At 38.9% G+C, this 27,717-nt stretch overlaps 1 protein-coding gene across 1 annotated transcript; it reads left to right on the top strand.

Annotated features, from left to right (window-relative positions):
• The first annotated feature begins 526 nt into the window (after positions 1–526).
• Cxxc4 (CXXC finger protein 4) lies at positions 527–26,058 on the top strand. Its single transcript, XM_028760338.1, has 4 exons — positions 527–720; positions 847–922; positions 3,461–4,776; positions 22,099–26,058. The coding sequence occupies exons 3-4, from the start codon at positions 3,721–3,723 to the stop codon at positions 22,141–22,143; spliced, it is 1,101 nt and encodes a 366-aa protein (XP_028616171.1). The 5' UTR covers positions 527–720; positions 847–922; positions 3,461–3,720; the 3' UTR covers positions 22,144–26,058.
• The last annotated feature ends 1,659 nt before the right edge of the window (positions 26,059–27,717 follow it).

Below are 27,717 nucleotides of genomic sequence, written 5' to 3'. Positions count from 1 at the left end.
TGCTCAGCCAGGGAACCCAGACAAGTTTATTTACACACACACCCCCGCCCAGCGTGCACAAACACACCCGCAGAGAGCGAGGGCGCGAGGGGCGGGAACGCCCTCTCTTCCATCCCTTCCAAACAATTATCTGCCAGAGGGAAAAGAAAAAAAAAGCAAATCCTCCGCCGCGCCGGGGGCTGGCGGGGCGACGGGCGAGCCGGGAAACGTGGCCGCGCCGGCGAGCTGGGGATTTGTGAAAAGGAGCGCTGGCCCGCGTGCGCCTCTTGTTCCCCGTGTAATTTGCAGCCAATCATCGGGAGGTGTCCGCGCCCTGCGTCCTGCTCACCTCGGCGCCGCGGCCCGCCCCCGCCCCCGGCTCCGCACCGCCTCCCTCGCCTTTCTCCCCGCTCCCCTCCCCCAGCCACCGCACACACGCACACACACAAACAGAGCGAGGGGGGGGGGGAGGGTGAGAAAGAGAGAGAGAGAGCTAGAGAGAGAGAGAGAGAGAGACTCCCCGGCTCCCTCCCTCCCTCCCTCGCACACAGCGACTGGAGACGGACCGGGAGCAACGCGCTGGGAAGAGCAGAGACCACCGACAACAGCCCCGCGCTCTCCCACACACGCTCACACTCGGCGCTTTCCTCTCCACCCCCACCTCCTCCTCCTTCCACCCCCTCCACTAACACCATCTCCTCCTCCTCCTCTCTGCAACAAGAAAAAAAAAGCCATTTACAGGTATTTTTTTTTCATCCGCATATTTATTTACCCCACCCCCCCCATTCCCAACAGTTTGTTTACAAGTATTAAAGTTGTAATTGGGAGCTGCCAAGACACATCTGGATTTGTGTTTCTTTGTGTTAGGGGGTGATGTGCAACTAATTAAAGGCAGACTGGCAGCGTCTGCAAATTCTAAGGCTCCCCAAATAAAAAGAGACTGGTAAGTGATTGTTCTTTCTCTTCCTCTGGCTCCCCCCCCCCCTCTTTCTCTCTTAAATGTTTGCTGTCCGGTGGGATTGTAAAAGTAGATTAATGCTGGACTCCAGCAATAAAAACCGTGACTGTATTAATTAATTAATTAATCTGCACCGGCCCCTCCTCCTGAATGTTAAATATGACCTTTGATCTCCATGTCTCTGGTAGATCAGACATACAGTATTCGGCATGTACAGTCACATTGTTCAGAGGCAAAGCAGGATCGTGAAGTATGGATGTTTAATTTAGCTTTGGTATTAGAACTAGAGTTATTGGTGTGTGTTTTATTTTGTTGCTAAATAAAAGCCAAACAATAGCTGTGGCTTAGGTACCTTTTTTCATGCTCCAGGGATGCATTGATTAAACAATAATGACCTGGATGCTGGCTGGGCACAATCATTTTCTACAGTTTCTGGTGGCATTGAACCTAGAGGTGGGAAGGGGGGGAGGTGGTAGCAATTGGAGAAGCAAGGACAGCTTGTTTGGAAACACCATGCAAAGACTCTGAAAAGGGGATATTAAATCCCTTCTTTATTTGGAACAAGGTCAAAAGACTAAAATGTTAGTGTTCCCTCCACTCAGTGGGATGATGCCTATTGCATGGTTGGCGTAACTAGTTTCTAGCGACTAGCAGTTATTATGATCTTGCATCTTCAATGTGATTCCCAGAAACTGAAGCTGTATGTATCCTTACTGTGTCTTTTTCCCCAAACCCTAGCAAGGATCAGGACTATTTAGCCAGGAGGATTTGGGGACACCTTTGTATTGTCATCAGGCCTCAGAAGGGAGCAGCGGTTCCTAATGTGAAACCACAGAGGTGGCTCCTGAGTGATTAGGGGCTTGCTGGGATGGAAGGATGCCTGCTAGCTTCTCATCCAGCCAGAGGGAGGTTCCTTATCTTGATTTACTTTGCCTAATAGGGATTTGTTTACATAAACCCATTTTTTTTTAGGGTGCCTCATCAGTAGATCTTGAAGTTTTCAAATTTGGAGTTTGGACCTAATGGTTCATTAATCTAATTATAAACATAATGACTATAATTGATATGCATTTGAAACTCTGAAATTTTGAGACAGAAACTACTAGGCCCTCAGTTTTAATTCCCTGAACTCCACCTTCCACACCAATGTCTAGGCTTCAGAAGATGCCAGAGGAAGGTACTCTGGCAAAAAAAAATAAAAATAAAAATAAAAATAAAAAAAATAGGGAAACAAAGAAACTGTTTTTGTAAGGTGACTATACATTTTACATCTTTGCTTTAATTCTTAAAAGGCTGTGGTGTACCTCTCACCCTTAATAAACAAGCAAAATCCTTCTTCCTAAAGCTTAATGATGGCCCGTAAGCAGAGAGAGAAATGCAAATACTCAGTTAGCATTAAACTTTCCTCTTAAAAAATAGCAAAAAGAAAAAAAATTATCTTAATGGTTCTTTGGATAAACAACATCTGAAGGGATCTCCCTTCTTTTTATGCAAAAATCAGTGTTGGTGAATGATTTTTTTTTTTTAAGTCCCTTGCTTTCCTCTTTTCTTTGGAAGACACAGCAATCTCCATTAGAAACGATTGGGTATATTCTTATAGGAGCAGCAGACAGTTCTGAGCCTGTGACATTGCTTGTGTTTGAGATCTATCTATATATTTATCTCTATCTTTCTATCTACCTACCTACCTATATTCAATCTTTCTTTCTCTCCTCCCTTTTTAAAACAAGTAATACACCACCTTCTTGCCCCTGCCACCAAATGGCTTGTACAATTGAGACCTGTCCTTGGTCCATTGAATTAAGACCCTAACAGAGCCAGCTGTGCTGGGATTCAAACTAATGACAGCAGACACAGAAGGACACTGTGGCAGCTGGTAGTTCTAGTTCTCCCCCCCCCCCCTTCTCTTTGGTTCAGATTGTATGTGGGCAGTCTTGTAGCTCTCAGTTGTATTGTGTTTGCTTACAGTTTATGCTCGGATGTATTGTAGACTTTCTCAGTACTTCATTTGCTAATTTCCGGTTCGTTTTCCTCATAGGGCCATAGCTGTTTCTACTTTACAGCATTTGCATGCCCAGGCAGCACTTGTTCACACATTTCATAATGTTTAAATGCCCTCTGCTTATAGGTAGTATCGCCCTCCCACCCCTGATTTGCATGTCTTTAGCACTCCAATTGCCCTTTTCCCTCGGCATTTGTCACCCCCGTCTTTCCTCTTTCCCTGGGTACTCTAGCTATTAATACATTTTTTCTCAGGAGGGTTACAAGAATGGGGGAGGGGGGGGAGGAGCTGTGTGATGTGCTGCCGGGAGGGAGGGAGGGAGGGAGCGAGAGAGGGAGTAGGACTTGGGAGTATGGGGGGGGGCGAGGGGGGTCACGTCTTGATGATTGTTATGCAAACGACCGGACTAGAAAACGTGGGAGCTTTCTGTGGTGTCTGCGGTGGGGTAGCGAGGGCGGCTGTTTATTTATTTTAATTTTTTCTCCTCGTGCAGCTCGTTGGAATGACTTTCTTTATTTTAGTTGTAACAGTTGGAGGATAATGTAAAGGAAGACGCTGCTGCCTGGGAATTCACCGTCTGTGGACATGCGCCCCAGAGAGGACTAGAGCAACCCTCACCTTGCTCTTCCCACCCGGATCTCACTTTCCTGCACGGCCCGGCCCGTACCCCGACCACACCATCACCCGCTTCCCTCCCCCCAACCTCTCCCCCTTTCCCACCCAGGTGTCGGACCAGGCGGTCCCCACTTCCACCCTGCACCCCTTCTTCCCCCCCTGCACCATGAACACCAATGTCTGCGTGGAGCCCGGGCCGAGCCCGGAGGCCCCAGGCTTGCCCAAGGAAAGCCACCTGCCCGAGGGGGCCCTGAACAGCCTTGTGGATTACAACTCGGAGATGGAGCGTTACCGCTCCTTTGCCACCTCCTTCTACAAGACCAACGGGGGCGCCTTCCCGCAGGCAGCCAAGATCGCGCGCATCACCACCCCCATCTTCCCCAGCAGCGCCGCCGCCGCCGCGGCCGCCGCGCGCATCGGCATGTCCCCGTGGAACTGCGACAACGCGGCCACCGCCGCCGCCACCGCGATGCTCTGGGGCAGCGGGGGCGGCGGCGGAGGCGGTGGGGGCGGGGGTGGGGGCGGCGGGGCCGGCAGGAAATCCTCCTCAGCCGCCGCCTCCTCCTCCGCCTCCTCCTCGGCGATCCTCCCCGCCGCCGGCGGTGGCGGTGGCGGCGGCGGCGGTGGCAACGGCGGAGGCGGCGGCGGCGGCGGCGGCGGCAGGACCAGCATGCACCACCGGAACGACTCCCAGCGGCTAGGGAAGGCTGGCTGTCCGCCAGAGCCGTCGTTGCAAATGGCAAATACTAATTTCCTCTCCACCTTATCCCCCGAACACTGCAGACCTTTGGCGGGGGAATGCATGAACAAGCTCAAATGCGGCGCTGCTGAAGCAGAGATAATGAATCTCCCCGAGCGGGTGGGGACTTTTTCCGCTATCCCGGCTTTAGGGGGCATCTCATTACCTCCAGGGGTCATCGTCATGACAGCCCTTCACTCCCCCGCAGCAGCCTCAGCAGCCGTCACAGACAGTGCGTTTCAAATTGCCAATCTGGCAGACTGCCCGCAGAATCATTCCTCCTCCTCCTCGTCCTCCTCGGGGGGAGCTGGCGGAGCAAACCCGGCCAAGAAGAAGAGGAAAAGGTGTGGGGTCTGCGTGCCCTGCAAGAGGCTCATCAACTGTGGCGTCTGCAGCAGTTGCAGGAACCGCAAAACGGGACACCAGATCTGCAAATTTAGAAAATGTGAAGAGCTAAAGAAAAAACCTGGCACTTCGCTAGAGGTCAGAGGAGATGATTTCTTGTTTCCCAGTCTTGCCCCCTCCCTCCTCACTCCCCTGCCCTCTCCCCCACAGGGTTTCTTGTCTGGATTCAAGACGCAGCATCCCCTTTTCTGAAGCTTCTTGCAGGTTGAAGCATACTGACATAGGTGGTTTGCAGAGGACATGGCCTCTGTACCACCCTCCCAGCTGCACTTCACTCGGAACCGCCCTTGGGCTACAGTGCCCCTCCTTTTTCTATCTCTGGAAAAAAAAATGCAATTGGTCTAAGAATCCGAAGTTTTGCATCTGAGTATGCTTAATTTTCCCTTGCTGTTTTAAACTGTTCCATCAGGAAAACCCTAAAACAAAAAGCTCTGGCCAAAATATTGAACATATTTATCATTCATATATACATATATATATAGGCCCAGACATAACACTACACATGTGGTACACAACACACAGTAAATGCATACATATGTGTATATACCATCTTTGTGTGCGTGTGTGTGTGTGTGTGTGGTTTGAAATGCCTGGATTCAAAGGGGGATTTTTATTCTAGAATAATTTTCTCCTGAGCCTAACAGAATGTTTTTGTTTCCTGTTTTATTTTTCGCCTTCCTGATAATTTTTGAGCCAGCAGAGAGAATATAGAGAGTTGGTATTCACCAGCCAGTTTTGAGATGTGACTTTGAGTAAAATGGTAACTATTTACTACTGTTGCTAATGGGTTGCTTAATTTTACAATAATTTATGTAGTTCCAGGAAAACTCAGTTGTTTTTGTTGTTGTTGTAGATTTTACATTTCCCTTAGGTTCAATATCTGACAAAGTGACCATCTTGTGGTTGCAAAATTACTCTAAACATAGGAAGGTTTTGGTTGGTGCGGTGTATGGTAAATGATAGTTTACTTTTCCTGTTGATCTTTAAAACAGACATTATTCACTAAAGTAATGGTAACATTAGGCTTTTAATTGCATTTCAAATTAAGATGGATGTATGTGATGGACATTTTATATGATAGCCTAATCAAAACACAGGAGGAAAAATGAGAAATTGCAGGTATGTTGTTTTGGTGACATAAAGAAAGGAAATATGGTCAGGTAATCATAGTCTATGTTGACTCTAGAGAGGAAGGTTAGCTGGTTAGCTACCTGTGTGTATGTGGGACAGGGCAATGGGTTTAGTGTTAAGGAAGGTTCTGGGGACTAGACTGTATGTTGAGTGACTGTCACAATCCGTCCTCAGGAATACTTACTTGCACATTCTTTTAAAAATCAGGAACATGACCTAGGGATGCCTTCTTTGAATCACTGAAAATTGGAGATTTAAAGAATAAACATTAAAGTTAAAGATCTTGCTTCTGTTTTGACTACGAAGAAGATGGACCATCTTGGTACAGACCAAGGCCAAGGGACTGGGATTTCCAACGTTAGACTACATATAGACTACAGTTCCATCCCAACATTGCATGTATTCCTCCTTATAAAGAAACCAGGTCTTCTTGGGAACTTTAAATGTATCACAGGGTACTTCATTGTTCTTACTGTGGGCATCTCTGGCCAAGCAAAGATAACAGCAGCTACAGTGCAGGTTTGTGTATTCTCTCAGATGGAAAAAAAAAATGAACTTTTGAACTTTGTTGGGCTTTAATTTAACTATAACTTCTCTCTGTCTGGAAGACTATGGGAAATTAAAATTTAGCTTATGATGTGGTGGTTTTCTATGAATGTCTAGAAGGTAGGACAGTGTGGCTTCTATTTTCTCTTTGAAAAGTAATCTGTATAGTTTTGTCTTTGTACATAGTACTGCATTGGCATTGTTATACCTCAGCTGTAGCTACAGTCACTGGTACCCACCTGTACACCGTTGTAGGGAATGTAGTAGACAGGAGAACTGGATAATTCTCATCTATTTAGTCGGCAACCACTCCAGAGGAGTTTGCTGTGAGTTCTAACAGGCTTTCAGCCATGTTTCTATGCTGCCGAGTTCATTTAAACTTTGCTTCATATATTTCTTCTCTGTCTCTCTTTTAATGGTTTCCCACAAACTTTTCAATTTTTTTTTTTTGTTCGTAGTTTCAAGCACCATAGAATCATTTTTGTCTCTGAAAATGAGCATACACAGAACATTGTGGCCCCATAGAAGGTGGGGAGTGGGTGAGAGCATCCACATTTCCCACTGCGGGTGTTTTCCTGAGTGAGGGTTTCTTCTACCTACCAGGGCATGGGTAACAGTTCAGGGCACTGACAACTCATGAAATACTACTGGGCAGAACAAAAGAAAAAAAGTTTTCTAAATTCCCTGAGTGTCTATCCAGGTCCTGAATAAAGTAATTGCAGTTGTGATGATCTCAAACTTACATGGAGCCTCAAGCTACACTTGTAGGAAACTTCCAGGGTTTGTGTATCTGGTGGCCCATCTTAAAGGATTGAACCAAAGCTAGAAAGTGCCCCTGCTGATCTGGTTTCCCATCTCTAATTTGGTCCATTATTATCTCAGGAGATGTTTTTGAGAGTGGGTGGACTCTTCTCTGAGGTCCAGAAGTTCGATTTCAGTCACAAACTGAGTAGCTAATACTTGTGGCTTTAACTTGTAGACACATAAGTTGTTTCCATCTGCATACTACTAAGAACTCATCTTCCTTAACACTCCAAACCTATGTGCCTGCCTTCCCTTTGACCTGTTCTTATCTCGGAGACCAGAGGCATAGTCAGATTGCTTTTAGGCTGTGCAAACCAAGATTAAGAAAGATGCACGTGGATGTGCTGGGATTTTGTCCACATTCTCTTAAGCCCCCTTTCCTAGCCTTTCTTTAAACGTGGCCTTCCCCCTGCTTAGTCTCATCTTAAGTACAACTTATGTTTATAAAAAGCACTCCTTGTTGACATTCAGTATGGCAATACCCATGGAATAGTGTGTGCTCTCCGTTCTCTGTGCTGTGCATTTGCATATGTCACTGTTCCTTCATCAATCACTATATTAACAAATAGCCACTAGTTGTCAAAAAGCAGTTGATCCAAATGTGTTGTGTTCCTGTGGGACAAAACTTACTTTAAAAATGTATGTCCTTAATTAAAATTTAGTTCCTAGATGTATTTAAAATATGACCATGTAGGAGATTGTTATGATATTAAGTTAATATTTGTGTCTCTCGCAGTGGTAATCCTTCAAATTGTATATACACCACCGTTATCTTCCCCCCTCCCCCATACAAAGATTTAACTTTTTAAAATATCACAATCTAATGTAACTCAAGGGAAAAAGTCCCATGGGTAAGCCCAGCCTCTTAGTCCCTGAACATTGTTCAGGTGACATGATTGATCTCTGTGGGACAGCATTAGAGACCACACAGATCTGGTTTCTCTCCCATTAGTTGATTTATGGAATTGCATTAGTGAAGCTGTGCCTCTGGGAGGTTTCCCTGCCCCCGCTCCTGTGCTCTCTTCCCTGCCACAACGTTACAGAGAAGAGATGGGAAAACTGGAAGAAGAAAAAAAAAACAGTTAAAAGGGTGCTTATGATTTTCATTCTTTTCTCTCACTTAAAGAATAGGAAGTGTGTTGATGTACCAGCCCTCGATGTTTCTAAAAGCTAGCTTGAGATTCTAAAAGATTTCATGAGAAATATTCTGATATTATTAAGTAAAACTAGATAATTTAATTTAGAAAAGTGTTTTAAAAGTGGAGAGAGATAGTACATATAACTTTTTAAGTTCTAAGGGCCCCAACCAATGGTAGTTGTGAAATTCTGGACAAAGCACTGTGTCTGTAGTTTGTGCCGTGTGGCAGCTACCTGCTAAGAAAATTAATTTGTAGCCCACATCAAAAGTAGATGTGTCACTGTCCAATTCATAGCTGTAGAAAATTAGCAAATAACTGAACCCTTCATAAGGTTTTGAAGTTTAGTGGGTTGCTAAAAAAAAGTATATATGCATAGATAAAATATAATAAATCTTTTACATTTTAAGTTGAAACTTTTTCAGTTTGTCATTTCATGTTGTAATTTCAGTTTAATAATTAAAACATGCTGGCAGGAAATTTTTTTAATTGATTTATTTATTCACTTCACAACCTAATATCAGCCCTTCCTCCCCTCCCAGCACCCTCTCACCCAAGCCCTCCACTCAATTCACTTTCCCCTTCTCTTTTTGGAAGGTGAAGCTCCCCTCTGGGTGTCACCTCTCCACACCCTCCACATCAAGTTGCTGGAAGGCTAGGCACATTCTCTCCCTCTATAGGAGGGAAATTTCTTTTCAATAAACTCCAAATAAACTGATACTTTTTATTATATTAGAATGTAACAAGCTGATAATCTAGGGGGAAGACCCAGAGGCTATAAACAATAAGGAAAAGAGCTCAGAAAAGTTCAGTTTTGGTCAGAGCTATAAGGCAATTTCATTATGAACACACTGAACTACCCTATCAGCTGCTGTGCCCAAGACGAGATTCAGTCTAAAGGAGTTAATGTTGGTTTTATGTACACCAGAGCTCAAGTTGTACATAATAAATCGCTACGACTTCATCTGTTAGTTAAAAATATAGTTGCTTGTGAAAGTAAGATATATTTTTTTTTTTGCTTCCTAAATGAAACATATTTTCATCCATATAAACCGCATGGAAAAATCTAAGTAGTAGTTTATGTGGCAATTAGAAGTAGTGAAATAAAATTGAAAAAGAATCTATAGACTATACCATATAGGATATTTCTTTGAAACTTAGACATCATCAAACAAACGACAAGCCAAAGACAGACAAAATTCAGAAAGACAATGAGAAAAGAATTAAATAACATTGAACTTTAGGCTTCAGCTTAATGGGATAGAGGTATTTGGAGAAGTGGATGTTTATTTATCAATGAAGGTCCTAAAAACTTCTTGCCTTGAAGTTTTAATGATTTGATTACTGAATTATTCTGTGTACCATCTATTTTTCCTTTGAGTGAGTTTCACAGAGTCAGAATTAAAGATTGATGTGGAACCGTTTGGCAAAGTGATCTGTAAGACTGGATTTAAAAATTCTGCACAGAAGATAGAGAGGGCCACCATATTTTTTCCAAGTATTTCCACCATATTGGAAACTGGATATTGTAACTGCTGTGTACCCCAAAATCTTGTTGGGATGTTCATTTTGGATATGAAGTTAAACATTTAATTATTTTAATATTTCCTAAGGCTAGGCTCAAATATGTTTTTAAGAAGTCACAAGTCCTCTGAAGATCTATTACTCAACCAGTATTGACCAGGTGATCTGAATATATATGACCTTTACCAGAAAACAATTCACTTCAATTTTGCATTGAAAAACTTTAATAATATAGTGTCCTATTCAGTGAATTCCACATAAGCCAGGTGTGTTTCAATTTCTTAAATTATACACAATACTAAAAATATTCCTGATTAAGCCAACTAGGGATATCTAGGTAAAGTAATAGGTTGAAGTTAGGATGTATTAAAATATTAAATTTTTCTCCTGTTAATAAGTTAATTTATGTAAGCAGAAGTGAGCTCAGAATACTGTGTATGGGGTGGTGACTGGAGGTGTGTTTTTTTCAGACACTGGGAAGGATAGTAGATGATTTGAACGGAAGAAGCAGAGCAGTCTGGGAAACTGAGTTTTTGGAAAAACTTGTTTTCAGGAATGTATTCTGTATAGGCTATAGGTGCTGTGGGTATGTGTCTGCATAATTTTGTCCCTTCAGCTCCATTTCAGTGTTTTTGCCTACCTTATACTTATTATTTAGTATTGCTCTGGTGTCCTTGGGAGTTCCATGATCCCCGTGGAGGGGTGCGGGAGTGATTTTATCCAAGTCATATCTTGTTCTATCCTTTGCAGAGATACCTGCTCCGAAACTGAATTATTCTGCTGGGTAACTGAAAACCCTCCCTCCATCCAGCAGTGTGTTTTCTGTTTTCTATTGAGTTATGTTGTATCATACTTCACTTGTGACAGATATTTAATAATGTCGAGTACTTAGCTCTGCGGGGGTTCGAGGGATCCTAGCAGGCTTGTTAGCTCTAAGTTAAAGCATTATAAGGAGGGTTTTTTTTCCCCCTTTGTGTAATTTACAGCCTGTGTCTTAGACTCCTTTAGGAGCTTGAGAATACATAAATAGGTATAAGATCAAGCTTGCTGGCTCTCCTCCCCAGTTTTCTTAGAATTTATCACAACTATTTTAATTCAATTTCTTACTAATGGCAAAACTTTTCATGTAAGTCATATTCATTTTGTATTTATTTTATGTAAAATCAGATATAAAGTATATTCAGGAAATATGAAACTAGTTTCCTGGCCTTCTTTCCTTCCTTCCTTTTTTCCTTCTTTCCTTCCTTCCTTTCTTCCTTCCTTCCTTCTCTTCTTCCTTCCCTTTTCTTTCTTTCTTTTTTCTTTCTTCTGTTTTAGTTAAAAAATGCATCAGGGCCATGTCATCACATAGAGAAGCTACGAAAAAGGAGATTTTTGTCTCATGCAATGTTTAAGACATCAGACAACTTCATTGAGAGAGTTCTCTATGTGACTTAGTTCAAGAGACTCAATGTGAGGAAAGGGTTAAATATTTTCTATAAATACCAGTTAGAGAAGACATTTAGTGTTGGAAAACTGAAATGTATATATTAGTAAACATTACTTAAGTAGAAGATACAGGCATCCATTTAGTATAGATGTGTGACAGGTATAGTTGATTTTGAGGAAAAGGTGAGAAGCAATTAAAGAAGTGGAATTCTAACTACCAAAGTATTTTATCTTTTTAAATTAAACAAACAAACAAACAAACAAACAAAAAACTCACTAGGATGCTAAACACTATACAGAAGGACATTAGTCAAGATGGAATGTGGATGTTGTGAATCCCTTCATCCTTCCAGAAGTTTGAAAGTTTGCAGAGAGGAAAATAAGACAAAAGGAAGGAACAGTGTTCAGGATCTGACTTAACACATCAGGCTTGAGGGTGAGAACAGTTTAGTGCTGAGTGAATTCTCTGGGGAGGTCTGTGTCCCAGCTGACGTGATTTTGACATATGCCTTCGAAACACTTGGTAGCACAGTTCCAGAGTACAGCTAAAATTCTTCAGGATTAGTAGCAAACAAGATCCCATTTGAATCTTACCTACGTTTAATTTCTATCTTAGAGGTCAGTCTAAAAAGTTGCCGGAAGTGTTGAACACTTTCCTTTTTTGAGAAAACTCTCCTGAAAGTGCTATTCCTTGCTCAGCATAGCAGACCATAACTGGATGATTGATAGAAGCATCCGAGGGATAGAGATCAAGTCGGATGAGGAGAGACGGTGGCAGATGACTAGAGCATGAAGAGTGATGGGCAGTTCTGTGGATTTCAGCAAATCTGGCAAATTCTGAAAAAGACTTATTTTCTCTGAAACTTCCTAAAGTAGAAGAGGTGATGAGATAACTTTCTTTAAAGAAGAAAACCACTGAAATGGAATTGTGCGGAACTGGTGGTGATTTTCGATGCTCCATCAGTGGTCATAAAGTTACTGTGCTGGGAAATGACTATGCCATGGAAATGTTTCTCTAGGCTAAGTGATGATTTTAATGAAGTTGAAATAAGGGAAAGGATCAAATAGGAGGTATAGATTGGTGAAAGGTCAGCTGAAAAGCTTATTTACTCTTAAATCTACATTTTACTTTTAGTTCCCAGAAAACAAAAAAGAGAGTGCTGCCTTGTTGCCATACTCAAAGAAATATGTTTTCTATTTGTTGCAAGGCTGCGTTGTGTAGAATTGGAGATAATTTTGAATGTGGTGTCTCTCTGGGTTTCCCTCCTGGGAGTCTCTTCACACCAATATGGATTTGAGTGATGTGGGGTTTAGTTGAGATTGATGCTGAGTCTTTCATACCACAGATGACAGGTTCTTAGATTAGTAGAGGGCTAGTATATCCGAGGTCCATGAAATCAGAGTGTTGGCTTCTCTGGAGGACATGAGAAAGTGGAATAAAGTAGAACAGAGTAGAGAATATATGGACGTACCCCAGGCAAGTGGTGTTCCTTCCTAAGTGATGGTTTCAGCTGCATTAGGCAAGTATGTCAAATGTGAAGTTGTTGGCTACTTTCAAATAAAATTCAGAAAATGCTAGAAATGGCAGTAACACAATTGAACAGGTCTTTAGTGAGGAAGGAAATTATATTTGGACGTTTTTTAGTAAGATAAGGAGTAAAATTTAAGTGTTCTATAAACAGCATTCCTGGATTCTAAGATTGGCTTCTGCCTCTGTTGTGTGTTCATAGAGCTGGTAAGAGTGTGGTAAAACACTTGATTAACTAGATAAAACATAAACACACCTTTAGGCACGAGCTGCTACTTTGTAACTCTTGAATGCAACTTGAGTAGACACTAGGACATGCACACATATAGCTACAATGTGTCCAGCTTTAAGGAAGCACTTTTCTTTCTTTCCAACTGCCCTCTGTCAGTACTATTATGATCCCCTAACTCAAGGTCTTATTCCTTTATCCAAGGTTCTTAGTTACTTCTTCTTATGTTCTATTGCCATCTAAGAAATGAAATAATTATAAATTTGAGAGTTGGACATTTAGACAATTCAAGCAGCAATTGCACAGTCGTGGATATGGTCACCTCAGTTTTGTCCTCCATACCTGGATGAGAGACACAGGGATATGGTTACTGCAATGCTACTGGGTGTTGTGCTTCATGTCATGTTAAGATTTTTTTTTTTGCTGTATTTTGAGGTATATGTTATAGACTCTGAATAAGGGAACGGGAATATTAGAAGAAACAAAGGATGTACAGAGCGGGGGAGGAGCACATGCAGGCTACAGGATGCATACTGAGAAAGCATTGAGCTCTAGTCACTCTTGAGTCTGCTCAAATCAGAAATGAATAGCAATTGTTAATGTCTTCGTTTGTGAGAAGATGTCTCAGATGGATCTGGGATCAGGCCCACTAGAACCAGTCAGACTTCTTTTTCTTCACTCAACACAATGGAAAAATTAGTTCCAGGGAGATTAGCAGAGCTTAGCTTTTCCTTGGCCTTGCTGAATTCTCTCCAGTCTTCCCACTCTATTTTCTTACCTTTCTTTTTCCTGTTTCAATTTGCTCTTTAAGGATATGAAATTCAGCAATTCAGTTAGAAACATTGGAAGGTCAAGGTGAGATGAATCCTCAAAATTAACTAATGATGGTGTTTAGGTAACTAAAGACATTTACTTATAAACGACCAAGTATTCAGAGATGTGAGCATGCTTTAAGGCAGTTCTAAGAAAAGCTTCTGGAAAAATATCGAATTGAGCATATGGAAAAGATTCCAGAACAAATGTGAAAAGATTGCTTACTATGTATTTTACTATGTATTATAAACTCATCCCATGGCTCAATAATAGGATTGTTGATTTCTTTCTTTCTTTCTTTCTTTCTTTCTTTCTTTCTTTCTTTCTCTCTCTCTCTCTCTCTCTCTCTCTCTCTCTCTCTCTCTCCCCCCCTCCCTCCCTCCCTCCCTCCCTCCTTCCCTTCTTTTCTTTTCTTTTCTTCTTTTTTTTCTTTTTTTTTGGTTTTTCAAGACAGGGTTTCTCTGTGTAGCCCAGGCTGTCCTGGAGCTCACTCTGTAGACCAGGCTGGCCTCAATCTCAGAAATCCTCCTGCCTCTGCCTCCCAAGTGCTGAGATTAAAGGTGTGTGCCACCACTGCCCAGCCTTGTTGATTTCTTTTAAGAGACTATCTTTGCACAAATATGTAGAAAAACTCAGGATCATTTCCTGAGGGTGAATTTGAATGTATAGACTGGAGTATTATGGGATGTGGTGATCTTCTGATGTCAAGGTAGTAGAATATGTGCATCGTCTTAGTATAAGTGAACCCAAATATACTCTCAGTGACTGAGAGCATATGTAAAAAAAAGTTTAATTAAATTAACCATTGCTTTTAGATACTTTATTTTAAAAATACCTAAGGAAAACAAATAGATCAAAGAGTAATTGTGAACATTCCTTGTGCTTGTGATCCTTAGTTGAAAGCAACTGGGGGAGAGACAAGGCAAAGAGAAAGGAGAGACTATTGAGAGGTACACCTGCAAGGCCTCGTGCTGTTTCTTGGAGCAGGGTTCTAGCTAAGTGAAGTGTGTTGTGATGATATCTAATTGGTGGAACTACCTAGAATAATGTTCTCTGAATTTCTCTGATCAATTAAGGAGCATAAAACCCTCAGGGGATTCTTGGCTGGGTCTCTCTCAGTGGCTGAGTGTTATCAGAGGAGATGTTAAGCATCTTGCAAGTCGGTGACCTCGATCAAAATGTTACCTGGCTTACGCCTTTATGTAGTACCAAAAATAATATTTCTCCAGTCTCCATGTCTATAGGATTGAAAACTATCATAACTAAGACTGGCTATGGATCGTAATTGTCACTGTTGGGTTTTATGTTAATAGAATTAAAGGCTATTCAAATCGAGCTTTGATAACGTAAACATCTTAAGCACTATAAGTAACCTACAGTTTTCTCATGCTTGTGCAAACAACTCTTCTTGTTTTCAGTAAAAGAGTGGTGAACTTGATAGAAATCCATGGTTGGAACAAAAGTTTATCCCAAGTTTCAAAATTATTAAACAACTTCATCATTTTTTTAGTAACTATTTTCACCTAGAGGCAATATTGCAGACAGGAATTTGCAGAGCAGCATCAGGGAGAGATTGAATTATTAAACTTTTGAGATAGATAGATAGATAGATAGATAGATAGATAGATAGATAGACAGAGAGAGACAGAGAGACAGAGACAGAGAGAAATATACTCAGATCCTAAAGCCAGATATATTTGTATGTACCTATACTTCAATACAAGCTTACAGATATGTAAATAACATTCTGTACATTTAGATTATTAACAGTGTAGCATAGATTTCATTAACCTAATTTTTACATATTTATTTTTGTTAATTTAATTTTTTTTTTTTACATTTGCTCTCAGTCACTGAGAGTATATTTGGGTTCACCTATACTAAGACAATACACATATGAAGGATTCTACTACCTTGACATCAGAGGATCACCACATCCCACAATACTCCGGTCTATATGTTCAAATTCACCCTCAGACATAGCTTTATGTAGCCCAGGTTGTCTAACTGAAGCTTGAGATGACCTTGCCCCTCTTGGCTGCACTTGCAAAGAGTGCAATCACAGGTGCACACCACCATGAGTGAACTTTACAGTTTTAATCTCAATGTTACTCTTATATCCCTGCTTACACATAAGATTAAAATTATCCTTTGGAATCATTTTTGTAAAATATTCTTGAAAACTGAAGATCACTGAAAAAAAATTACCTATTTCTCTGAAGCTTGTTACTATAGAGACAGTTTTTTTTTTCTGTCCAAGAAGATTTTAATCACTAAAACAGCCATATATGTCACAATAAGCCTTCTTATATGTTGGGCTGTTGTGGTTTCAAGTATATTTTGTTTTAACCAAATGTAACTACATGTAGCATATATCAAGATTCAAGTCTAAAGAACTTGTTTGCATTATATACTAGGGAAAGAAAGTTCATGTCCTTTGGGTGCATGGTGTCCATGCGTCATTTTTCTTCCCTCTCTCCCCAAGTACATGTCTCAGCCTCATGTCCCTAACTGGCTCTATTCCCACATGCACTTAATTCCCTTGCAGTGTGGTTTCTAAGTGTGTCCTTCTGTTTGCAATTAGCTAGGTTTGCCTTCTACATATTACCATCTTAGTGATGATAGTGAGGGTGGTGCCAGGGGAGCAGGTAGGAAGGCGAAGGAAGAGGGTCATTCCCAAGGTAGAGAGAGTAACAGGAGAGCCTGAAGATGCCCTGCCTAACCCTCCACCATCGACCAGAAGAATCTGAGTGTCAGTTCATAATGTAAGATGTTTAGAAGCCAGGAGGGGTAATACACCTTCTAGTCACTGGTTCTGTATATAGTATGTGTTCTCTTTTAGCTATTACCAGTCAATGGTAATACTATATTTGTTTCTATTTACATCTAAATATTGACCAAAATAAGGCTTCCTTATGTCAAGTAGTTATGTTCTAAAGGAATCAATTATGGGAGAAATGCTTCTGATATGTTATGTATTATATATATATAACATATATAATACATATTATATAGTGCATGTAATACAATGTCCCACATCTCCAAGTATAATTTGAAATTCACTAGGAAAATACAACAGGCATATTGAAAAGCCTGAAGAAGACAGAGAGGTGTAATTTAAAACTAGAGAGCTGGGAGAAGTGACAAACATCTATCATCCCAGCACTCTGCAAGCTGAGGAAGTTTTAGGCCAGACTGGGACATAGTGAGACCCTACTTAAAAATACCACACAAAAAGAAAAGAAGATGCTAGAAAGTAAAATAATACTCCTATTCATATATGTAGTAGGACTTATTTTTTACAATAAGGTTATCTTTATTTATTAACACTACATTCCAAGGCATCATATTAATCATTGATCATAAATTCATGTTTTTCTCATACCTGATTATGCTCTACCTATACTCTTTAGTGACGTAGTAGTAGACTCTGCTTTTTACAGTATAACATTTAAAAACAAAGTGTAAAAACAAAAACTTTACCAAAATCTGTTTCCCTTTGCTGGATATCACTTTAAGCCATAATTAACTACTTAAAGATTTGTATTTATGTATACACATATGTTAAGGTACATGTGCATGATATTGTGCATGTAAATTCCATGGTACTGTACATGCAATCTAATGTCTCACATCTCCAAGGAGATTTTGAATTTCACTAGGAAGAAACAACATGCTTCATGGTATCTTAATATTATTTTACAAATCACACTAGAAAAAAAAGGAATTTTTCATTATCAGTAATCTTTTTGATTTTGTTTACTCAAAACATCAAATCCTAAAGTTGAGAGGTTTTCTTAAAACTATAAAAAGTCACTGTCAAATGCTAGTAGACGACAGTGAGGATCTGTTGCCTTTTGTATTATTCATTTATGTAATTTTTAGTGGAGGTTCTCAGAGATTCATTAAAGTCTTTAAATTGTAGTACCAATATGAAGGTTTAAATATAGCAAAGATTTCAAAACTCAAGGCTTAAGGTGTCCTTGAGTCCTATTTAGTGGCTTTCATAGAAAGTGACATTCCAGAAAGTCTCCAAGGAGGTTTCATTGTCTCTGTGCAACTAGAAATGACATGGATTTTGGCTGGAAAAAAACTTTTTTTCCATCCCTGTATGAAAATCAGAAACTGATTTGATGATGCACGTTCTCTCCATTGTCAATAAGAACATGGAACTTTTTTTTTAATCAATGTAAGAATACCATTATTCTCAAATTCTACCTCTTCCTAATCATTGTGTTAGACCCACCCATTTCACAGTAAAAATGTGAAGGCCCCAGATGAATTGTGGAAGCCTTTGTTTTAGAAAGTAATGCAAACTAATATTAGCAAAGTATTTATTATTCTCAGGTACAAATTCTACTGCCATTTTCGTTAACTCAATTTACGATTTTTTGCATTCCATTCATTTTTGGCATTTCAGTGCCACAATTTATCTTTAATTTGGTCTTTGAAGCCTCAGGTGTAACTTCACGGTAATGTTTTGCTGTGTGGCAAATGCTGCCGCATTCCCATTTCCCATTTCTCTGCTGTATCTATTGGCCTAAATGAGCACACTCCACACCCCCATTTGTCCAGTTTTAGATGCTCTGCTTCCTGTACTCAGGAGGCAGGTTTTCCTTAAGCTACAGATGAATGTTTGACCTGAAGACACCAACGTAGCAAAGCTCACTCGACAGGTGCCAAAAATGAGAAACCTTTTTGGATTCTCAGAGCAGAGCTTGAGACTTCTGCCTTACTTGAGGCTGTTTTGTTTGTTGCTCCTTATTGAGTTAGCAAAAATTGATACCGTAATCCATTTCACCAGAGACAATATTTACTGTAAGTTTCGGGTAAATGTAAAATGCCATTCTGTCCTTGAAGAGCATTCTTGCTTTGAAGCATTACTTAGGGAGTAAACACATACCCTTCTTTCAATGCTGAAGGTCATTTTCTATCTGGCCTCTGTCCAAAGAAAAAATTTTTTGCAGCATCTTGATAGCAATGTCAGGAAGAGGGACAGTGGGGTGTGGTTGGGACCTGCAGATTTCTCCACAAGCCTCATGGGAGCCAGGCTGCCTTAACACGATCATTTCAATATTCTTCATTACCTCCCATCCCATTTCCTCCCAAGGGAATCTGGTCTTCCTGTCACTCAGGATAACTATCCCCTGTAAGCATCACTGAGATCCAGGAAGTCACGGTAATCTTATCAAGAGTGCGATTCCCCAGCTGAGACTTTGAATTTATCTAAGTTGGACATATCTGCTGAGGGAATCTAATCCCCTGTGTGGATGCCCTGAGCCTCCAAACAATTTACAGTGGTCCTCTTACAAAGATGACCTCCTTTGTTGACGAAGTCAGAAGATGTGTGTCCGAATTTGTACAGACTAATCAGAGACCTGTGATTTAACCCAGTGCTTCTATGGAAACAGTTGCTTCTAGTTGCTTGATTGCAAATAACTCAGCCTCACCCTCAAGTAAACTTCTGGCAAGCCTAATGAAGATTGGGTAGAACATTAGGTTTGTATAGTCACTAGGACTCTAGGACTCTAAAGAATTTTTTTTTAAAGAATAAAGAATTTTTTTCTAAAGAATTTCTAGAGAAACTTTTGTTCTCTTTTTAATCCTTAAATGAAATTGAGAGGGAAATTGTAAGTTTCCAGTAAATATTTGATAGTCTGTACTAATTATTGCACTGGTTGCTTTCCTAATTATTCTTAATGTAGTTCAGGTGATTTCTTAACTAACCTTTTTATTCATTTATTTATTTTTAAATTTTGTGACTTCAAAGATCTTAATGCAAAGAAAAGCCATTTTAAAATCGTGTCTGCTTACCTTCTCTATTCCCCTGCATGAGGCTACTTTCTGACCTCAGCACCTTGTACACTCACGTCACAAAAGAACTTCACAGGGTGCTATTTTGTGGCAGGGCTCATCGCTACAGAGAGCTCTGCTTTGCTTCCTTCACGTCTCTTGTGTGATGGATCCTTAATGTTAGCAAACATTGAGAAAGAACCATCTTTTCCTTATAATAGTGACCTTTGATTCTAGGTAGCATTTAAAAGCCTCGCTTTCACTAAATACTGCAAAGAACATGGAATAGCAGAATGGGAATCAGGAAGAACAAAGTTAGAAACTAGATTCAAAAGCATATCTAAGGCATAAGGGGTTCATCTCATTTAAGAAACGAACTCTGTATTTTTTCTGTTTACCTTCATAAACATATCTGTGTATCAAGATACATGACTGCATAAGTATATATTTATAAACTTGTTTCCAGTTGGCATCAGAGAGGAAGTTGGCATCTTTGTCATCCATCTACACATAAATGTGCATATGTATGAATATATATGCACATGTTTATTTTTCATATGTGAATCTGAGCATACATATATAATTGCATGGATATACTTGGATCTAATGTATCTTGTTAAAAATGACTACATTTATATAAATAAACTTACTTATATAGAATTTATTCTTAGTTGGCATCAGAAAGCAAGGTGACATCTGGTAGAACATTTCAGTTTTCATTTCCTGTTTTTGCATGTGTGTGTGTGTGTGTGTGTGTGTGTGTGTGTGCGCTCACGGCATGCGTGAGTGTGTGCACATACATTTGTGTGTGTGTGTGTGTATGTTTGTGTATATGCATGTGTGCCACATGAGTGCCTGTTTGTAAATATGAATATTTGAATGGGTGTGTTCCTTATTGCTTTATATAGTTCCTTCAGTAATGATTAAGCAAATGTAACTAGATTATTACATTTATTGTTCAATAGTTAAATTTAGAAAGTAGTTAAGGACTTTTTCACAAACAAAACCAAATGATGGAGGCTCAGTATACACAGTGAGCGGGAAAGAACAAACATGATTAACTTATCAGGAAGAGGAGTCAAAACCGAGCAAAATAGGTTCTGTTTTATTGAGAATGGTAGACCTTTTGGTGCTTTGTGAAGATACAATTTATTTTTTATGTATGCATGCAAATTTGAATTGTATAACATAGTAAATTTGTCTTAATATTTGAAATTTATGGTTGTTTTTTGAGGGGAATTTTTTAAAGTAATTGTTAGTGGCAATAGTGCCAGTGAAATCTACCTTCCAAAACGGTTATTTTATTCACTTAAATTTCTTGTTTTTAATAATAAAGGTGATATAGGCTTAAGGTCTAGGTCCAAGACAAAGAAAGGCACTTGAAAAATAGTAACACATACAAAAGAGTATGGGAACAGCATTCTCAAAAGAAAGAAGTCGAAAGTCTGACTTCAGATAATACAGTAGGTTAATACAGAACTTTATTTTTGATTAACATTATTATGAAAAGAGAATGGCAACCAAATTACTTATGTATGAAAAAGTAAGTCAAAGCCAACTTCAATCATTAGAGGATTTTGTAATATAATTTATAGCATAATTTTTCATGTGCATTCTAATAGGAAATTCAAGTACTATGAACATTCTCTTAAGAAATATATATTAATATAGAACATATATAATAAATCTTACTGTATTTTAATATATATCTTAAAAGTACACACACACATACACACACACACAAAGTGATTGGCTGGTTGGCAGAATTAATTTAGCACACAGTTTGCCACTATAAAAGAAACACTTCACTCAGTTCTGACATATACCTTACACAGGTTGCATAAGTACGTATGTACTGCAACTTTGTACATAAAACATCAGGTTATTGTCAGGTGGCATACTTGTTAGTGTAATAGACAGAATAATTCAGTCATAGTCACTTTGGCTGCATAAAAGACATATATGTATCGCGTTGAAGATGGCACGCATAGCTGGTTATGATCTTTTACAATTTAAAAGATAGATAAGTGAAGATAACGAAAGGTCTATTTCCTATGTCATGGTGTGACTATGCCATCTATGCTTAGATGCAAAAATGATCAACTTAGAGTGACATGGTTTCCTGTGAGGCAGCCACAGAATTTACATGCAGGTACCAGTTGCTTGTCCCATTGGTTAATGTCTTGAACATTCTTTAATTGCTACACATATCCCATGATGTATTTCATGTATTTTAAAAATACGATGTGTTTAAGTCATTAGGATCAGCCAATTAGTATTAAACTGAATAGTATAATTTTCATATTTTAAGATTGAGCATTTCGTCTTTTATTATATGTTGCTATATATGTCCTTATGTTCTGTATGGTTGACTAAAACTATGGCTGAAGTGTAAAGGAGAAAAATCTAATTTTGTATCGACATAGAAAAAAAGCTTAACCTGTTTTCTTGCTCTTTTGTTTTTATAGAGAACACCTGTTCCCAGCGCTGAAGCATTCCGATGGTTCTTTTAAAGCTGTAGTGTATCTTATTTTCAAGGCATTTGGGAGTGAAGGGCAAACTAATGTCTTGTTTTAAGAAACCGCTTAGTCCACCATTGAAGAAATTATCCAGAAATTATTTTCATTTTATGTGTAGGGATTTCTTCAAAAAAAAAAATAAAACAAAAACAAAAAACAAGAGGAAAGGAAAACAACGTCAACAAAAAGACACATAAAAATAACAGGGAAGCTTGGGGAATTGGCCAGTTAATTTACTTTCAATACACTGATTCTTCCTTTGATGTATTTAGCTATACTAGTGAAGTTGTTGTCTATTTTGAAAGTGGCTGTAAAAAAAAAATAAGTTTGGGTAACTCCCGACTGTAAAATCATGTATCTTTGCAAAGTACAATATCTATACTTCATTTTCAAATATATGTGTTTCAGTACTGTAAACTGTACAGATAGCAGCTTGTATTTTGTGTGTTTAGACACAAGGAGACAATCATGTCTGAGCATCTATGGAGATTAACAGTTTGTACACAAACAATATGGTTCTTTCTGCAAGTTAAAAATCTGGAGCAATAAATTTTAGCTTTAAATATTTTCGCCAGTTGTTTTTAGAAGCAGAAACAACACCGGTGGTTTTCATGCATCTTTCTGTAGAGACTTGTTGGCTGGTTTTCCAGGACTAAAAGATAATGCCACATCCAGCAATTACCTTCAATTGTGTTGATTATGAGAGGGAAAGCTACTATGAAGGTTTCAATTAATCTTTTGAGCACTCTGTTAGAGTAGTGGTTATGCACTTGCATTGCTTACAAACGAGCTGTACAGAGGGTATACCCCCAGATATTTAGTGTAGTTGACTTGTTTGGGTTGCACTGTAAGGGGAGTACGCTGAATAGTTGGAAAATGCAGAATCAGTTGTATCATTTTTTTTTAATTGAAAAAGTGTTTTTTAGGCTAATGTTATCAGATCATAGAAAGAGAAACTCATGCCTGACACCACTTTTTTTTTTCCCCTAGCCATACACAGGTTGGTCAAGCATTTTTATTCTTTGATTTTTTTTCACTTTGGGGAAGGGTGGGAAAAACAGAAACAGAAGAGTATGACATTGAATGGGCAGGTTTAAAACAATACACAAATACATTGAAGCCTACTTTAAGGCATGGCTGGGCTTATTTTCAAGTTCAAAATAATCAAGCACATTCACTAAAAGGGAGGCTTTTTTTGTTTCTTTATCTTCCTTTCCTCGGTCTCTCAGTTGGACCAGTATTCTTCCCCAGTCTCTCAGTGGAACACCCACTGTTTCCCTTCCCTTTCTTACCACTGGAAGCTTTCTTTTCATGAAGCAAGGCCACAGTATGAGGAATTTCATAAAAACAAGACAGCCCATCCCCCCAGGATGTATTCTAGAACCGGGGCTGCCTTACACTGTAAGATTTGGTTTTCCTAGGACAGTCATGCTTCTCAAACGATGCCTATCCCAGTAAGACAAACACTTTCATTGATTTATTTAAAATCTAGCCTAAAAGAATCAGTTCCAGGACTAAAACATAGTTTAGGAAAAACACATAGAATAACAAAGTTGCCGCGTTACTTGCCTCTTTGTTCTTTATGCCTGTCAGACAGGTTAGCAGGATGAGCAAGAAGGAAAACAAGAGAGACTGGTAAGCCAGCGAGGACTTTAGAGTCTAAAGGGCTTCAAAGGCTGACAGGGGAATATTTTTAAAATCTCATTTTAGATTTGAACGGGAAGAGGGATGACAGTTTTTTTTTTCTCTAGGCAGGTCAAGTAAGCCATCATTGGTCACCTGGATGAGAGCAGAGTAGGTTTGTATGATGCCAGTGTAGGGTACCAGCCTGACTAATGTGCCTAGCTAACATACCAGTGCTTAGTCTGCAGTATGGTCAAGCTGTCTTTGTGAGGAAAATGCGTTATATATTACACCCACCAATTGTAAAGAGAGGGATGAAATCATCAAAAGGTAAAATGTGCTGTATATTACTTTTGAGATAGCTTTCTACTCCGTATGTATTCTTTAGAGTGTTTTAGCTATAATTTCTGTTTCTGCTATAGGACCAATGAAAGGTGTAGGAGTTCTTTGTTCTCTCTCTCTCTCTCTCTCTCTCTCTCTCTCTCTCTCTCTCTTTATGATTTTTATTTTACTTTATTTTTATTTTGGACAATTTGTTAGTGAACTATGATTACATGAAAATTTATTTTCACACTTGAGTGGGATGCTTCTTTTGCTTTTGTAAAGAAAAAAAGATTATAAATGAAACAAACTTCTTTTCAGACTGTATTAGGCACACAATAAGGACCTCATAGCAATGTATGGAAAGTCAAAACCTCAAGGTGGTATTGCATGTCTTGATGTATTTTTCTGTTTGTTTGGTTTTTGTTTTAAGACAATGAATCTGTGTATTGTAAATGTTTTGTTTCACATGGCAAATCATTTATTTTTAATGAAAGGAATCTATTACCGTGATGAACAGTGTGACCTTTTTTCTTTAATATTTTCTTACATTTTTATTATTGACACTAATTGCTTTTATGCCACACACTTCTTGTATTCCCCCTTAAACTCAATTTACAAATTGTAAGGTACAGATAGAGTTCTCACTGGTGATGGTGAAGAAATTACCCTTCTAGATTCTCTCTAGTTTTTTTCCTAAAGTATCTATGTACCTACAACTTGTAGCCGTAGGGCAGTGAAGGTGTGCATGTGCATTTTCTTTATTCCAAAAATATAAACGAAACATAACGTTTAACAGTTGCTCACTGTGTGTCTCATTTTCCATACCAAGGAAATTTAGAATTTAGCAATCAAATTGTAGGTTGTATATATACAACTTAAAAATGACATACCAGATGTTGCTTAAGCTGCTGGGGAGGTCCACATATACAAGGGTCCAGTCTTCAGAGGATGCGATTCCCTGGCAGCATTTGAGGGGAGTACAGGAGAATATGTGGGCCACTGGGACATTGTGTATTCAGCAGATGCTCCCTTTAGCTTATTCCTTAGACTACTATAATGCAGACCTCTACCTTTATTGACTTTCAGACTAAAGTGTCTTTCTATTGACCTCCTCTGGTCCTCATATAAGCAGAGGCACACTCACAAAGTAATACTGACTCCATCCAGGTTACATAAATAGTAAACATCTTCCCCTAATGTATGGCTATGTAAAACATCTCCTGGTTGCTTAACCCCAAACCTTCAATTTCGTACTAAGCAATCACAGGGAGTGAGAGACAACGGGCTTGTTATGAATTAATATTAAGTAATCATGAAAGAAGCAGAATGTTCCATCCTTTGTTAGAACCCCTGGCATGGATGTTGTTCAATTAGTGCTAAAACATATGAAGCCTTTAAGCTGATAGTATCAGTAATCAAAGAATGAAAAGAGAGACACAGTTAAATGAAGGCACAAGACAGGGTCAAATATGTTGAGCAGAAAGCTGTAGTGGGTCTTTGATCATGGTGAGATTTGCAGCGATATCAAACAGTTGGTTCTCATGTAACAACTAAGTATTTCAGATTTTGTTTTTATTAAATTTGGCATTTCACACTGAGATCTGTATTCCTAGAGAGTAGAACACAGCTACTGTGTTCAGAGGGATTCCGTGCCACAATTGACAAATAGATATTTCAGGACATGGGCCACCAAGTGTACTCCATTCCCAGTGTCCTCCCGTTCTGAACTGTGCAGTTATCGGTTACATTTTTCTAATAGATATTTGTGTAAAAGTGTATGTAAGCTTGTGCAGTTATTTTAAAAAGCAGTTTTGAAAAACAGTGTATTTATTAAAGAAAAGAATCACTTATGGGGCATGTACAAAACTGTAAAAAAAAAAATTAAAAATCACTTCAATTTGCCCAGTAAAATTGTTTTTGTGAAATTTCTGTGTTGTTAAATAAAGGACTTTAGTATTCAAAATATCTCCATTTTTCCATGGCAAAATTTTATTTGTGGGATTTAAATTAATAAACACAGTTCTGAAAACCTAATATTGTTTATGATGTAAAGGTTTTTTTATCTTATATAAAATATACTGTTATTGTTTTTTGTTGATCCATATTTATCACCTATATCTATCTATTGATCTGTCTATTTCTCTATATCTATCTGTCATCTATCCATCAATCATCTTTATATATGATTTACATAAATAAGAAAAATATGACACTTAGGATATATTTTTCTTTTAAAGACTTTAAAAGACTTTCTCAGTTGAAGACAAACAAGTGAGCCTGAGCTTTCCCTCCTCGTCATCCATAAAAAAACAACTTCTTTGTGTTACGAGTGAAAATCTTTAGAGATGATTCTTGAAGACATTGTTCATGAAGAACTGTGACACGTGGAACTGTGTCTCTGGCTACTCCCTTTGTTTTGATATGATATATGCATTATGTTAGTTTTTCTTATCACGGAATGCCGCAGCTCACCATGCTGCTCATTACGTGTGTGCTGAGCCTCAATCTCACCGCTGCTCAGTACAAAGGATTATTTTTATTAGATGCCTTTGAAACCACACACACCAAATATCCCAGCTAGAGTATGGTCTTAACACTTTGAAATCCTTGATACAGAAACACACAAAACTTGATACTATTCAAAGGCTTCTTGTTTATAGACTATAATACCACATGAGAAGATGTTTTAAGTTTATTGTACATTGACGTGTGCAACTGTTAAAGTTTGACATTATAAATAGAAAATATTTGGAACATGGCAACAGGATGGGCTTATATACGACAAGAAAGAGGACTTCAATAATTCTAATTACAAGAGACTCCAAAATATGCAACAGTTTCTCAGGTAAGTCACTATGCCTTTTTGTTATATTTGGCTTCAGGCAACAAAAGTATGTTAAATATATTCAATTGGAATTTGGCAAATAGTACTTTAACCTGACAAGAATATGAATGGGGCTCATCTGCAATGATGAGATGGTTCTTCAAGAGTTTGAAGAACTCAGAGTTCTGGAGAGAAAGTAACTGCCTTTTTAAAACCTTTAAAAGTTTCTAACTTTTGCAATTGTGAGCCAGATAATTTGTATGGTTCCTACACATACAGAACAAGTTTTCCAAGTGTGTTAGTAAAAGTTTTTGTTTATGGTCCTATGTAGTAGAACTTGTTTTTCCACTCTCCTTTTTATAGAGAGTGTGTGTGTGTGTGTGTGTGTGTGTGTGTGTGTGTGTAGAAAAATATTCAGATCAAGCACAGTATCTATTTTCAGGTGTGGATAGCATAGTTAAACAAACAACTTATTTATTTGAGAATTGTGCTTCCAAACTTTTGTTCTGATATCTTGGCTTTAGATCTCCTTTTGTGTCCTTCACAACTCAGATATTTTTATATTATAGTATTTATTTAGCCACTTCTCAAGTTAATGTTTCTTAATTTGCATATATTGTGAGATATTAACCAAATTACATGTTCAGCCAAATCTTCCCTTCCAGGGTTGTGGTGAACATCCCTGTTGTGTGATACGATCGTATCTTACAGATGCTCCAGTACTTTGCAAATTGGAAGTACTTTACTATTTTTTTTCAAGAATATTGCTGCTTAAAACTAGTTTTAAGTCTACCTTA

The sequence above is a fragment of the Grammomys surdaster genome, unplaced genomic scaffold, assembly GCF_004785775.1.
Source record: "Grammomys surdaster isolate TR1022 unplaced genomic scaffold, NIH_TR_1.0 126531, whole genome shotgun sequence".
Classification (NCBI taxonomy): Eukaryota; Metazoa; Chordata; class Mammalia; order Rodentia; family Muridae; genus Grammomys; species Grammomys surdaster.
This window is presented reverse-complemented; position numbering and strand designations above follow the sequence as displayed.